This window comes from Haliotis cracherodii, unplaced genomic scaffold, assembly GCF_022045235.1.
Source record: "Haliotis cracherodii isolate W230 unplaced genomic scaffold, xgHalCrac1.p SCAF_16, whole genome shotgun sequence".
In the NCBI taxonomy this organism is placed as follows: Eukaryota; Metazoa; Mollusca; class Gastropoda; order Lepetellida; family Haliotidae; genus Haliotis; species Haliotis cracherodii.
In genome coordinates this window covers 17,870,367-17,886,377 of record NW_027266271.1, presented here as the reverse complement: position 1 = coordinate 17,886,377, position 16,011 = coordinate 17,870,367, and the positions used below count along the sequence as shown (strand labels likewise).

The window sequence follows — 16,011 nt, the reverse complement described above, 5'->3', positions numbered from 1 at the left end:
TACGACCTGAGACACTGTCGGTTTTTATTATCAAATTAAGGTCACATCGCGTAACAAAAATGAACTTTTCAAAAGGCTTCCAGACAAACGCTGCCATGTATGTACAAACATACATCTCAGACTGTTCATGTTAATTGTTCATTGATTTTGTTTTGTTTGTTTGTTGTTTAACGCCGCACTCAGCAATATTCCAGCTATATGAAGGCGGTCTGTAAGTAATCGAGTCTGGACAAGACAGTCCAGTGATCATCATGAGCATCGATCCACGCAATTGGGATACAATGACATGCATCAACCAAGTCAGCCAGCCTCACCAACCGACCCAGTTAGTCGCCTCTTACGACAAGCACAGTCGCTTCTTCCGGCGAGCATGAGTGACTGAAGACCTATTCTGACCTGGATATACACGAATCTATTTTCCACTTAACTGGAATGTATGGTGCCATCTTGCATCACACAACACGAAAGAACCTTGTTTCCTTTATATATTAATGATAAACGTGTAATCCGAAATTTTAGATGATAAACGCAGCAAAATTAACACATATGGAAAATCTTGAAAGAAACCATTAAGGTGAAATGGGTTTAAAATCGCGTCCGTTTGTCTTGTACTAGTCCGGACTAATGCCGATTCCATAGTGCTAGCCCACTGAGACACCATGCTGCAGTTTAACATTGTTATCCCACTCAGACACAGTATACTGACTCCGAGCCGACCAGTCCTTGTTTTAGCCCCTTAATGCCGAGCGCCAGACAGGGTAACAACAAGTACCATCTTTAAACGTCGTTTGGTAATTACAAACCGGAAGCGACCTTCATCTCTACTAGCAGATGCTCTATCCAGTACACTGGATGACCAACATATCACAAAAGTAACTTTCTCTTTCAATCAATGTTTTACTGTCTTATTTCATTTATTTACAGGTTACAGTGAATACAACAGTAACAATAAATAACAGTTTGTATCTTAACGAATGCATGCAGTCACAAGTCATGAATTTTCATCAGTTCTCATAAACATACTGAACAATAAAGTAGGGATCCTGACTATTTATCGGAATATTTTTTTGTAGTGATCCCTAACTTTTCTGTTCAGTTTAGATACCTAAACCATACAGGGTAATAATGAAAATGTTTTTACCAAGGTTACAAATACAGGCATCCCTCTGTGTAGAAATCTTTCACAGTAGTGTACCCATGCATATGTACTGGAAACTGGTTACATAGACCCTTATTTCATTTGAGGGACCAGTCATTTAAAACAGTTCCATGACAGCATCTTTATTTTGGTCTTGCCTCCCACATCAAGCTCATCACCATGACATAACTGGAATATTGTTAAAATGGCTTTTTTACCAACTCACTCACTCACTCATGTTTATTTGATGTTTTAAAGCGGAAATGAAAGCATCAGTATTAATGGTGACACACTGGTCCAGAGATTCCATGACTAGCTGTATTGTCTTGTCACCGTCCTCATTCAAAACTGCTGACCAATGTCAGAGAAATGTGGTTATCCGTAACTGTACATGGTAACATGGTCCACTATATTGTGTTGATCTCTCCCATTATGTTGACTGGTCGATCCTTATACTTCTTGGATATTTCACCTTCCATCTGCAAAACAAAGAAATGACCTTAAACATAAATTTTCTTTTGTTTTCCATTTACCATCACACTTAGCAATATTCCAGCAATATGATCTGGTCTGTAAGTTATTGATTGGTTGCTTCGTTTGTTGTTTAACGCCGCACTCAGCAATATTCCAGCTATTTGATGGTGGTCTGTAAATAATCGATTCTGGACCAGACAATCCAGTGATTGATATCATGTGCATCGATCCACGCAATTGGGATACGATGACATGTATCAACCAAGTCAGCGAGTCTGACCACCCAATCCCGTTAGTCGCCTTTTACGACAAGCATAGTCACCTTTTACGGCAAGCATGGGTTGCTGAAGACCTATTCTACGCTGGCATCTTCACGGGTCGTAAGTTATTGAATCTAGACCAGACAATCCAGTGATTGACAGGGGATACGATGACAACCAATGAAATCAGTGAGCCTGGCCATCCAATCCATTTAGTTACCTCTTACAACAAACACAGGCAGATAAGACGGACACTCTTACCCCGGTTACACAGCAGGATCACTCTGGGTACATGGGTTTTAATGTGTCTCGCGCTAGGTTATATACCACGAGCTGGAGCCGGAGCTAACATCAGACGCCTAAAACCACGCAACTGGGATACAATGAGATGCATCAACCATGTCAGCGAGCCTGACCACCCAATCTCGTTAGTTGCCTCTTACAACAAGCAAAGTCGCCTTTTACAGCAAGCATCGATTGCTGAAGACCTATTCCACCCTGGATCTTCATTTGTCTCATCATTCTGACATGGAGTTATCATAAAAGTTCTTATATATATATCTAACAACTCTTAAAAATATCCAACAGTTTACATTACAGTAACATTACTGAAATATTGCAACTTGCATCAGTTGAACAATGCTCTGTCATTATTCGTTAGCATGGCTTCATTTTGAGACTGGTTCATATTATTATATTACTGTTATATTATACATTTATATACCGCAGGTATCCAGGTACTAGTATCTTCTCAAGTGTGGTTTTATTTGTTCCCCGTCCAGTGGATCCGTTTGCATTTCAGTTATCATTCTCAACTCCCCGGGGAGTATACAACCCAAGCTGCCTACGGATGCAAGAGGGTTTTTTACATCCACCTCACATACTGAGTGAGTGAGTTAAGTTTTAAGTCACATCGGCAATATGTCAGCCATATCGTGACTAACCTCACATACTGGGTACCCTGCTAGGTGAACAGAGGCACATTTGAACAAAGTCTTATGCCCATATGGTGACTTTGTGACTGAAATTCACTGCTCAGTAAGAAAGAGGTGAGGTGAAATTTGGTTTAACGTCGCATCCAAGATTTTTGCACTTATATAGCGACGTGCATGTACGTGTGTGTGTTTGTGTGGCTGCTTTGTACTAGTCCAGATTTATAGTGCTAGCTCACTGAGATACCATGCCGCAGTTTAACATGTATACCCCACTCAGACACAGTATATTGACTCCGAGCCGACCAGTCCTTGTTTTAGCCCCTTAATGCCGAGCGCCAGACAGGGTAACAACAAGTACCATCTTTTAACGTCTTTTGGTAAGACGCGGCTGGGGATCGAACCCCGGACCTTCCGCTCTCCGGGCTGACGCTCTACCACTAGACCACGGAGGCGGTCAGTAAGAAAGAGCACTGACTGAGCTCATCGAAAATGAAGCTTCAGTGGCAATTGGGTTCTGGGTATTTATGAGAATAGAATGGAGATATGATTCACTTGATGAGCGATGATGAAACTTCGTGGGCTCCTACATGGTGAGCTGAGATGAGACACAATGCGTCCACTGACCTGCTTCTGCATGACCTTTGTCTTGCTGACCAGAGTGTCCAGCTTGGGCTCCAGCTGACCTTGTTCCTCCAGGGCCTCCTTCCTCTTCACAACCATCTCCTTCTCGTAGAACACCATCTTGTCAGCCAGGGTCAGCGTCTGCTTCAAGGAGTCCCTCAGTCTCTCAACATACCTGATGAAGGGAAGGAATGTGTGCGTTTGTGTGGAAGGCATCCATTAAAGTTCAGTAGAGCGATGTCTAATCTACACTCGAAAATGCCTCACACTATTCCCCCTACACAACCTGCATTGACACCAGAGGCATCTTGCTTCATTCGTTTTTGGATAAGCAGGTTACAGTTACCTGTCTCTGGTTAAAAATATAACAAATAAAAAAGACTGACATGGGGGTTGACAATGATGGGAGCATGGACCAGAAACATTAAAGCCTGACATGAGGGTTGACAATGATGGGAGCATGGACCGGAAACATTAAAGCCCTACATGGGGGTTGACAATGATGGGAGCATGGACCAGAAACATTAAAGCCTGACATGAGGGTTGACAATGATGGGAGCATGGACCAGAAACATTAAAGCCCTACGTGGGGGTTGACAATGATGGGAGCATGGACCAGAAACATTAAAGCGCTACGTGGGGGTTGACAATGATGGGTGCATGGACCAGAAACATTAAAGCCCTACATGAGGGTTGACAATGATGGGGGCACGGACCAGAAACATTAAAGCCCTACGTGGGGGTTGACAATGATGGGGGCATGGACCAGAAACATTAAAGCACTACATGGGGGTTGACAATGATGGGAGCATGGACCAGAAACATTAAAGCCCTACGTGGGGGTTGACAATGATGGGAGCATGGACCAGAAACATTAAAGCGCTACGTGGGGGTTGACAATGATGGGTGCATGGACCAGAAACATTAAAGCCCTACGTGGGGGTTGACAATGATGGGAGCATGGACCAGAAACATTAAAGCCCTACGTTGGGGTTGACAATGATGGGAGCATGGACCAGAAACATTAAAGCCCTACGTGGGGGTTGAAATGATGGGGGCATGGACCAGAAACATTGAAGCACTATGTTGGGGTTTAAAATTATGTGGGCAAGGACCAGAAACATAATATTTTTTTGCTTTGGCCGAACACGTCATCACCTTACCTGGGAGAATTCCTGATCAGCAACAGGTGCTGCATCTGTACTGAGGTCAACTGCTCCAATATGCCCTTGACCTTATTCAGCATGTCCTTGACCTTGGAAGCATCAATCTGTATGGCAGATGGCGCTGACTGGAACTGACTCCCAGCTAACACATCATCCTCTGAGGACATCTCCGACAACCTCTGAGTCAGGAAAGCTTCCAGCTGAAGAAAACGTTTCACATTTTTTAGAATCTGACAGCAAGCTACACTGCACACACAGTTATGTATCTAAGATTTGTTGGTCATGTAACCCTTTAACTTCGAAAATATGGTCGAACTATTTTTTCATTTTGTTTTCTTGTTTCTTGTTGTTGTTTTGTGTTTAACGCCGCACTCGACAATATTCAAGCTGTATGACGGCGGTCTGTAAATAATTGAGTCTGGACCAGCCAATCCAGCAACTGACATCATGACCATCATGAAATTATATATTTATGTATTAAGCTCAGTTTTAAAAAAACATTTGTGTGAGTAATACAAAATCTGGGTATGAAATGACACAAAGAAAATATAAATAGCATCAGTAACTCATTACAATGTGCAATTGTGGTGTAACAACTAAATTGACAATGTCAATATTTGGTGTGACCACCATTTGCATCGATACTGACAAGGCACCAGGTGTCCCGACTCGAGCATTGCTGCCTAATTCTGGTCCTGTTGTTGGCCTCGTTCCATCTCATCCCAGACATGTTCTATCGGAGAGGTTTGGAGAAATAACCGGCCAGGGCAGTGCAGGAATGTTGTGCTGATTTTCAGTGTAGACATTGTGTAAGCGGTATTTACACTTCAACAAAATAGTCTTCAGGAGCACCTGATAGCTAAACATTTACTGTGTGCTGTCCAGATTTAAAAAAACCCACATATATACGTATCATGCTCCAAACAAACATGCAAACATTGTGGTATTTGGTTCTGAATTTTGTTACCTCCAACAGGTCATTGATGAATTCGTTCCTTGTGTCTGGGTTGTCAAGAACAGACAGGGCATCCTTCCCCCTGGCCACACCATCACCTGCAATTAGAACACTTCACTGTAGGCTCGAGAATTATCCTCACTGAACTACTGGTGTCACAGATCTGCCAGTCCATTTTCAGACATTGTAAAAAAACAAAAGCGTATTCCACAACAGGAACTAATTGTGCCCAGTAATTTTTTATCTCAAAACTAAAGATAAATCGACATGATAAAATTTCATTGGAATCAATGTGATTATATTTGAAACTGTATTCAATTTAGAAAATAGACCCTTGGGGCTCTGATGGTCAAGGCTACTGACAAAATCTTAGGTCAATCAACCAAGGAGTTCTGGAGGAAAGTTGAAAAGGTAAATGTTTACGGTTAGAAAAGAGAATGCAGTTGTTAGAATAACTGTTTAGAGTTACCCCCCTTTGCTATGTTCCAGAAGCCTGAAACAAGACATCTCAGGAGATGGAGTGAGTGAGTGAGTGAGTGAGTGAGTGAGTGAGTGAGTGAGTGAGTGAGTGAGTGAGTGAGTGAGTGAGTGAGAGTGAGTGAGAGTGAGTGAGAATGATCTTAAGCTGCAAAGAACACAAGAAATATGCCTCATTGTACCCATATGTGAAATTGAACTCAGGCATTTGGATGGACGAGCAAACAATTTCCCCACTAGGCTATCCCTCTGCCACAAGGAGGGGCGGAAATGATGTGAATATGAAAACAATACCATTACAAACCATATACATCAAAGAGTGTACCTGTAGTAGCCACTGAGATATCCTTAGTTTCTTCTTCAATCAAGTCACCGTAGTCGATACCATTTTCATCTTCCCCCTAGATGGACAGAGGAAGATTAATAACACATGTCAAGGCAGTGCCATTTCATGCTAATTCCAACACTGAATATCATCACTCGGTCAACAGATACAAGCATCTACTACACTGCTCAATATGTGATAGACTCATGAAGACCTGGGTTAAGAATAGGTCTTTAGCAACCTGTGCTGGTCGTAAGAGGCGACTATGCTTGTTGTAAGAGGCGACTCACGGGATAGGGTGGTCAGGCTTGATGACTTGGTTGATGCATGTCATGGTATCCTATCAATGTTCAGGATGCCAATAACTAGATTGTCTGGTCCAGACTTGATTATTTACAGAGGCCGTCATATAGCGGGAATATTGCTGAGTGCGGCGTTAAACAACAAAAACATGTGATAATTACTTTCAGCTCCGTTTCTGCTCCGCCGCTCTCGACAGTGATGTCTGTGATGTCCAGGTTTATGTCCGCACCAAAGTCTATCTGGTCTTCTTCACCTCCCCAGTCAATCTGACACAAAAAAATATATGGATGTATCTACAGTCAAAACACAAGAACACAAATTCACACCACGTCTGATTAAAATGAAGGGTATATGAGCATTGATGTGTATGCAGTTTAACAGAGAATGTTTGTTGAGCTCATTGGGAACATACCCAACCCTCGACCAGGGGGACAGATGGCCCAGTCATCTAATGCACCATGATTTTGCTGTGCAGAGTTACATCCCTTGGGCATGCCAGAAGCCTATGAGCCTGGTTTCCATGTCCAGTTCGCCACCATTATGTTTCTAGGTTTGTCAGCACTTTCCTGTGCCTGTGGGTTTGACCAAAGTGGTAAACGTCTCAGACCTGCATCACTTCAGGCTTTCCTCCTACATTAAGCTGACACGCTGTGATAAAACTAGAATACTGTTCAAAGTGGTGTTAAATCAAACTCACACACTCACTCCACCAAATCATGAAACCAATCCTTACATCGCCTGTCTCCTCCACGACCTCCTGCTCATCAGTAGTGTCAATCTGTATATTCGTGTCTTCCACCTTAACAGGAGCACTTCCTGTACGCCACTGGTACGTCGTAACATCGCCATTAGATATGATAAACTTTAGAAACTGGAGGGATTCGGATTCAAACTTGTCACTGAAATAATAAAAAAGAAATATCATCATGTAATATGTTGAAATGTTGAGCATATAATTTTTCACAGATGCTTGTTAGGTTTCATTCTCATTAAAATCAGATCTTAGTTCTCGCTATCGCTCAACAAAGATCTGAGGACATCCCATTACGGGTCACATCAGAACGACCTTTCGCGAACTTTGACCAACCACTGAAATGACAAACATCAGCCAATTAGAAAGCAGCTTTCTCGAGCTTTACGGTACTCATTTTAGCCTGGCGATTTCCATTTCAGAATACGCTTGAAATTTATGCTAGCACAGTTCTCGATTAAAATTTTGCAAACTGAACAAACGAACATTCAGGAATGTCTAATATATGGTTGAAATTGTATGACAGTTCTTCCCATGTACTGTGCAACGCCTCCTCTGTTCAAATGTTTGACCCACGGAAGCAAGAGATAGACGATAATTTTGACGGAATCAGTCGTACGGGACGTAACTGTCGTTTGGAATACCCCCTGTTATCGTTTTCGAGGTTGCATGATGAGAAAACACATTCTGACTTTCATGATCTGGTAAGCGACGCTCTGATTTGTCAGATGAAAGGTCATTCTGACGTAACCCGTAATGGGATGTCCTCAGATCTTTGTTTAGTGATAGCGAGAACTAAGATCTGATTTTAATGAGATTAGTTAGGTTTAAGGCTTTGATGCAAACATAAGTATGTTCTACTGATGATGTTAATGATGCAAGACTAGTTTAGGGGATAAACCTATTCTGTGTTAAATTTTGAGGTGCTTCATTGTTGATTAAACACAGACTAGAGTAACACAAATGTGACTGAATGTAACACTGGTGTATAATTAACAATGAACCATAACATAACTAAAAAACAGAATAGGTTTATCTCCATTCTACCATCACCAAAATGCATTTTTTTTAAAAGAATCTTTTTCATGTATCCATATTCAGTGCAATGATATGGTCAGAAGTGGTTATCACTCATTAACCACTTCAAAATTAGCGTAATCAGCCAATCAGATTACATCATCCTTCAATTTAATTGTGAAATATACAATATTTGTCACAACATTGTGTAATATATATATACAAAATACCCATGGGGATTCCCGAAAATAGATCCCTTACAACCTATGTTTGTCCAAAGAGGTGCAAATGGATCGGATGATCAGGTTCGCTAGCTTGGTAAATTATTCGTGGCCTGTTTGTGTTGAGTAGAAAGTAAAGGGACCGAGCCTAAAGCATACATTTTCAGATGAGGGTTTTAGTCAATTTTTAAACAATTTCCCATGACACTATCTTCCTAACGACTAAATAAAACAACACAAGCTGATTGGATAATGCAACTACATACAATGAACACCAAGCAAGTGTTACACATTCATTACCTTTTCATAACAAATGACACAAAGTTTTGATAATAATCAACTGCTGGTTGAAGCGACTTTGTTGTCTTCGCCATTTTCTGATATTCAGTGGGAAGATCTCTAACAAGGGCAGCTAACTCTGACTTTATCTTCTTTCCCTGAAACATGAACAGATAATAACCATACACACCAAATGTCATCTATAGCGCCTTAAAACAGGCTGTTAAAGACAGCACAGCTGGGAACTATATCACAACATCTTTCATTTTCATAGAAACGGTAAAGAGTAAATGCACATTGGACTTGATGATATTCCCGATAAACATTTTCAAAATGTATTTCTACTCAGCCCTGTGTAGTCTCATTAGAGCTTGATTGAAACAATTTACAAATATTATAAACATAACTGAGTAAAAGTTTAATGAGACATAGTTGATACAAAGTTTAATGACACATAGTCTATATAACATGTGTCATGAAAAAATCCGAAAAATATATCACTAATATGTGGTGAGGTCCAAGAAAAAATCATACAGTTCTATTCTTTTCAAATAAAAAAAATTAAAATGTGAACATTATTTAGGAACTGGTCATTTATTAAAGGGAGGGGGGACATCAAAAAAATGTTACATGTGTTTGGGGTGGGCATGAAAAAATGCTACACAAAATTGATGGGGTCAGCAAAACATGACATACAGTTCTTCGAACAATCCTCTCCCCCTCCCTAACATGAATTGGAATTTTTTTTATTCCTTTTTCGAAAATTTTCATTTGCTGCAGACTTGGTGACAAATTTTGGCCTCTGTATAATCTTGAAATTGCTTGATAACACGTAATACCTCTATACCCATCTGCTTACAGGAGGCGTCATACTTCCGCCTCAACTCTGATTGGTTGGTACTGTAGTCGGCCTCCTTCCTGGTACAATCCTGCAAGAAAACATACCGCAGGAATTAAACATAGAACCACTGTATCCATAGTGCCAACTTCCACAGCTGCTCGTACCCCGACATAATTATTACCCTGGCCAATGGATCAGGGTGCCCTCAAATGTCATTCTCAGCCCCCGGGAACATATGTCCATCACCGGATTGTCTAGTCATGGCCCGATTATTAACAGACCGACGCCATACAGCTTGAATACTACTGAGCAAATAAATAAAAACCATACGAACATCTAGGACACTGGGTCACCAATGTTCCCCATCTGAACAAAGTTCTCAATGGGATGTCTACAATATTACCAGTGTGAAGTACAGGGAGCAATGAAAATGGGAATATATTACAAGGAACCTTATTTCTCAACATGTTTCATATTAACATGATTAAAGTGTAGTTTCAGAATGAACCTAAACATGTTTGAAGTATCTCAGCTGTCAACAGACAATGCCTTTTAGAAAGTGGTCAAATGTAACAAATGTTATATCTGAAGCCTTGGTGGCTGAGTGGGCGAGATCGCTGACTTTGTGTGCTGGCGATTAGGTGCCTGACTCTGGCAGTGTGGGTTTGAATCCTGGCTGGGCTCAACCCAAATAAGTACAAGTATCTGTACTTTACTAATACAGTGTTATCCCAGATATAACATTTGTTACATTTGACCACTTTATAAATGACATTGTGTGTTCATAGCTTTTGGCCATGGGAGCTGTGCCAATTTACACTTGTCAGAGGGGTACACAAAGTACGTGATCTAGACTACCAGTTGTCGAACTTTCATTTTGTGGAAGCCTCGGTGGCCGAGTGGTTTAGATCACTGACTTTGTGTGGTGGCGATTAGGTGCCTCACTCTGGCAGTGTGGATTCGAATCCTGGATGGGACTCAACCCAAAACGTACGAGAATCTATACTTTACTAAGAAAGTGTTATCCCAGATATGACGTGTTACCAGGTATCTCAGCTGTCCATTCATAAACACTCAAAACACACCTTTTGAATTTGTTGACATTTGCCTATTTGTTTCTTCAGTGCAGGAATCTCATAATTAACATTGCGTGACACCATCTGTGCCACCTCCCCTGAAACAGGAAAACAGAACATGTGCTACAATACACTGAACAATATAGAACAGTGCTACAATACACTGAACAATATAGAACAGTGCTACAATACACTGAACAATATAGAACAGTGCTACAATACACTGAACAATATAGAACAGTGCTACAATACACTGAACAATATAGAACAGTGCTACAATACACTGAACAATATAGAACAGTGCTACAATACACTGAACAATATAGAACAGTGCTACAATACACTGAACAATATAGAACAGTGCAACAATACACTGAACAATATAGAACAGTGCTACAATACACTGAACAATATAGAACAGTGCTACAATACACTGAACAATATAGAACAGTGCTACAATACACTGAACAATATAGAACAGTGCTACAATACACTGAACAATATAGAACAGTGCTACAATACACTGAACAATATAGAACAGTGCTACAATACACTGAACAATATAGAACAGCACTAACAGGCTGAACAATATAGAACAGCACTAACAGGCTGAACAATATAGAACAGCACTAACAGGCTGAACAATACAGAACAGCACTAACAGGCTGAACAATATAGAACAGCACTAACAGGCTGAACAATATAGAACAGCACTAACAGGCTGAACAAAATAGAACAGTGCTGTAACAGGCTGAACAATATAGAACAGCACTAACAGGCTGAACAATATAGAACAGCACTAACAGGCTGAACAATATAGAACAGCACTAACAGGCTGAACAAAATAGAACAGTGCTGTAACAGGCTGAACAAAATAGAACAGTGCTGTGACAGGCTGAACAAAATAGGACAGTGCTGTACCAGGCTGAACAAAATAGAACAGTGCTATAACAGGCTGAACAAAATAGAACAGTGCTGTAACAGGCTGAACAAAATAGAACAGTGCTTTATCAGGCTGAACAAAATAGAACAGTGCTGTAACAGGCTGAACAAAATAGAATAGTGCTATAACAGGCTGAACAAAATAGAACAGTGTATTTTCAAACATGAAGGTCTAAACAATACGCTCGGTTCTCATGAATCAGCTGTATAGTAATAGTAAATAATATCCTACAAACACCTATCTCTGTCTCTCATATCACTTGTAATGAGAATATGACATCTATGTCACATTGGACATATTCACTTACCAAGATATACCCCATCTTTTTCAAAAAGCTTCACAATTTCAGCCCAATCCTGAAAATAGAAGGTACTGTATATGTAATTTGTAATGAAGCAAAAAAATGAATTTATGTCAACTACAGATTGGTGATGTTACCGGTTTGAATACACCATGTTTCTCTATCACCTGTTAGTTCATAAGGTCTGTTTGCATCACTATTTTTAACCAACTAGTCAAGACACTGCCTGGTTTCTGCGAAAATGAAAAAAATGAGTGCTTAGACCAATCAGTGTAAAGCTTACATCGCCCAAGACTTGGCTATTGGTCAGTCACACTACCCTAGTACAATGTCAATACACATACAAACCAAATTATAAACCTACCTTCATTCGTTGAGAAGAATATTGACCAAAAATATTCTTCTTTCCTGATTCCGTTTCCTTCAAAAGCCTCAGGATTGTCAAACAATGGAAATAGTTGATATCTAAAGGAGAAAATTCAATGTCACAGACTCCGTGTATAAACATGGCAGTGGGCACTCACTGTTAAACACTGGAACAATAATACTGAAGGCGACAGTTTGAGTCGAGGTGGGTACCAGGGGTGAGACAACACGTTTACTTCTTTCAAAAACGCAGTTTCATCTCATTTCAGGTAGATTTGAGTTAAATGGCTTATGAATACAATTATCTTAAATATGTATTAAAAACAACAACTTCAAGAGAATTTCTTATCTCATGTTTCTGTAGTCCCCATCATAAATTGATATGGAAAAGGGAAGTAACTCTCACAAGAAACCCCAAGCAACAACTTCCTTTCACTTCACAATTTTGATTTCACACTGCAACCCACACTTCCTACACGTTTAGTAGATCACATCTAGTATATAGAAGGTATTCAAATTATCTAAAGTCCTCTAAATTTCCCATGTCAAATCGCTGCACTAGATATTTGGCACAACCATCCGAGTCTATCTTGTAATGAATAATGTACACAATTTCAGAGTTTCCCCGAGCTATATATCATATATATTCTGAATGAATCTTAATATTTCAAATTATTTATAGTGAAGCCAAAAGAAGAAATATCCTTTGGGTACGTGATTTCCATGTTTCCAGTTCATAAATAATATTCCTCAAATTTCAATTACTAAATTGCAGCACCAATAAAACCAAAACGTACAAGTTCCTTCCAGCAGTGCCGATATCTCCTCTACTTCCGGCATGTCTTGTATAGCAGTGTTGATCTTCTCCCGGATGGTGATAGTCGCCTTCTGCCAGTCCTTACTGCAGTGGCGCCGGCTCACCAGCCAGTCTAAACACACAAAATATCAAAGACAACATAATAACGTCTTAGTAACCACTGATAGGAAACAATGAAGAGCTTAATCTGCACATACCCAATTATGCTTATTCTCTTTGCACCTGGAATAGGGATGACGGGGTAGCCTAGTGGTTAAAGCGTTCACTCATTAAGCCGAAGACCCAGGTTCAACTCCCCACATGAGTACAATGTGTGAAAAAGGAGCCCAGAGATTCTCTTCATTTTCTGATACCTGATACTGCAGTAATCTAGACTTGCCAAACATTATAGACTTGCATGGTATGTATGGGACATATTTGTATCAGGGTCTATCAATACTATAGCTTGATAAAACTTCTGTTATCTGCCCTGTGGTGATGCAGTGATGGAAAAAAAGAAATTGCCATGAATGTTCTGCATGTTACCATGCATACCAACAACATCAATTCTAAACATTCTAAAAGGACAATTAAAGACTTATTTGAAGCTACCAGTACTTATTTGAGGAACTGGATAAAGAACACAATCAAACATTGTACAAGTGTTCCTGTATACTGTGTCGGTAACTGTAGTATTTCTGTAACATATGGATCTGACTAGAACATGTCTAGTAGAACAACTGACTCAATTGACCCAAATTCTTAACCTGTGAGAGCACGACACAAATTCACATAATACTTACCAAGCAACTTGTTATAGTGAATATCTATAGGAAGACTTTCAGCCATCTGCTGCGCCATGTTTGTCAAACTAATAATTCACCAACACTTGTTATATGTTTCCTCAACTTGTGACATCTGTTGAAAAATGAATTTAATTCATAACATAAACATATGTGATGGTGAGGTGAGGTGAAATGGGCCTTAAAAAGTTGCTGTCATGATTTTCGCATTTTTACAGCAACATACATACACGACCATGAAAAAGTAACTAAATGTGAACATTACATAGAGACTGCTCCTGTATTATCATGATTATGGGGGGTGTCATGAAAAGATGCTGCACAAAATTGGGGGAGGGGTAGGGCAAAATATGATATAGTCCTAAGTCCAATCTCACCAACCCTCCCCTATAATATAAGACCAGTCCCTAATGCCGGACCTGTGAAGATTTCAGGGTAGAATAGGTCTTCAGCAACCCATGCTTGCTGTAAAAGGTGACTATGCTTGCCGTAAAAGGCGACTAACAGGATCGGGTGGTCAGGCTCGCGGACTTGGTTGATGCATGTCATCAATCCCAAAATTGTGTAGATCAATGCTCATGATATTAATCACTGGATTGTCTGCTCCAGACTCGATTATTTACAGGCCGCCGTCATATAGCTGGAATATTGCTGAGTGCTGCGTTAAACAACAAACCAACAAACCAAATGCCGATCGCCAGGCAGAGTAGCAAGTACGGGGGTGCCATGGATTAACCTCTTTTTGCTATGAAGCAACAGGGGATTCAACCTAGGGGCTCACAAACGACATGTCAAAAATACATCACCTGATAATAATTACTAACAGTGGATATGATAAATGCAACTAATTCTGTCACCAGCTCGGATGATCATGTCAAGTGATAACAGCAAGCAAACATAAATGTTGGTTGTCATAAATTCCCTGCATCTTTTTCAAAGTTGCACAAATATCCTGCTCTTTCTCAAAATATGTTTTATAACATTAAATGCGGATATCATGATATACTTGTAAACGGAATCTCTGCTACTGGGGCTACTGCTAACATATGTCACAGCCCATGGCATATGGTGTCAAAAACGGGTAAGTGGATTTTTTCCGCTCAAACAAGATATGATCACGTTGTATGATCACCGTATTAACATTAAAAAAATATACATGGTAAAATATTACTGTGATTCAGGAAATCCTGAAAGCATTAGCACAACCACCGGCAAGGCATCCGACTGGAAGTGGTGTTATTAGTTTTAACATTTGACTTGTGACACATTGATAACCGGTGTTTTCTCTTTGACAAGCGTATCGGTGTTATAAGAATGCAATCAATGAAATCACATGTCATGGATAATAAGTCTGAACACATCTGCCCAAATATTTAATTCAAGAAATGTTCACTTACAGGTGAATCGTCAACAGCGTGGTTCTCACTTTCTGCACCGTATGTTGTGCAAGTTGTCTCTACTTCCGCACACGTGTTTAACCGTATCCCATTAATAACGCCTACTCTGATTGGTTCAAATCTTGTTGACACCCTAGCTCCGAACACTGTTAGGGATGTTAAGAGCTTTTAACTGAACGAAGCTGCTGTAAAATGTTTATTTATTGTCGTGCAATGGGTTGATTGGGAATGTCAAATCGATATGACATTTTTCCTCTTAGCCGAATACTCGTGAGAAAGTGCAAAGCATGCCAGGGTGAGGGGTAATATATTAATATTATTATGTTACCCATATGAATCAAGACAAGCCAACAATAGACATTCGTTATTTTGTAGGGCCGTGCTTGTCGTAAGAGGCGACTAACGGGATCGTGGATCGATTCTCATGATGTCAATCACTTGACTGTCTGGTCCAGACTCGATTATTTACAGACCGCCGTCATATAGCTGGAGTGCGGGGTTATACAACAAACAAACACTCGTTGTAATACGGCGTTCATTTAGATTTGCCCCTTGTTGAATGCGTT

General features: G+C 40.2%; 1 protein-coding gene across 1 annotated transcript; it reads right to left on the bottom strand.

Annotated features, from left to right (window-relative positions):
• Window positions 1-888: 888 nt before the first annotated feature.
• On the bottom strand, window positions 889-15,525 carry LOC139463446 (CDK5 regulatory subunit-associated protein 3-like). Its single transcript, XM_071244713.1, has 15 exons — window positions 15,446-15,525; window positions 14,049-14,163; window positions 13,247-13,378; window positions 12,448-12,548; window positions 12,090-12,138; window positions 10,849-10,937; window positions 9,762-9,851; window positions 8,944-9,080; window positions 7,388-7,553; window positions 6,816-6,920; window positions 6,352-6,427; window positions 5,562-5,647; window positions 4,592-4,794; window positions 3,432-3,603; window positions 889-1,617 (listed from the first exon to the last, which is right to left on the bottom strand). Exons 2-15 carry the CDS (start codon window positions 14,104-14,106, stop codon window positions 1,546-1,548), a joined length of 1,536 nt encoding a protein of 511 aa, XP_071100814.1. The 5' UTR covers window positions 14,107-14,163; window positions 15,446-15,525; the 3' UTR covers window positions 889-1,545.
• Window positions 15,526-16,011: the final 486 nt, after the last annotated feature.

What these genes read in the sequence shown, in the direction of transcription:
- LOC139463446 (XM_071244713.1), bottom strand. Translation starts at nt 14,106, where the DNA reads ATGGCGCAGCAGATGGCTGAAAGTCTTCCTATAGATATTCACTATAAC. An exon ending in AATGTCAACAAATTCAAAAG is followed by an intron (nt 9,852 to 10,848) that starts GTGTGTTTTGAG and finishes GTTTTCTTGCAG; the next exon opens with GATTGTACCAGGAAGGAGGC. An exon ending in CTGATCAGGAATTCTCCCAG is followed by an intron (nt 3,604 to 4,591) that starts GTAAGGTGATGA and finishes TCCCTTCATCAG; the next exon opens with GTATGTTGAGAGACTGAGGG.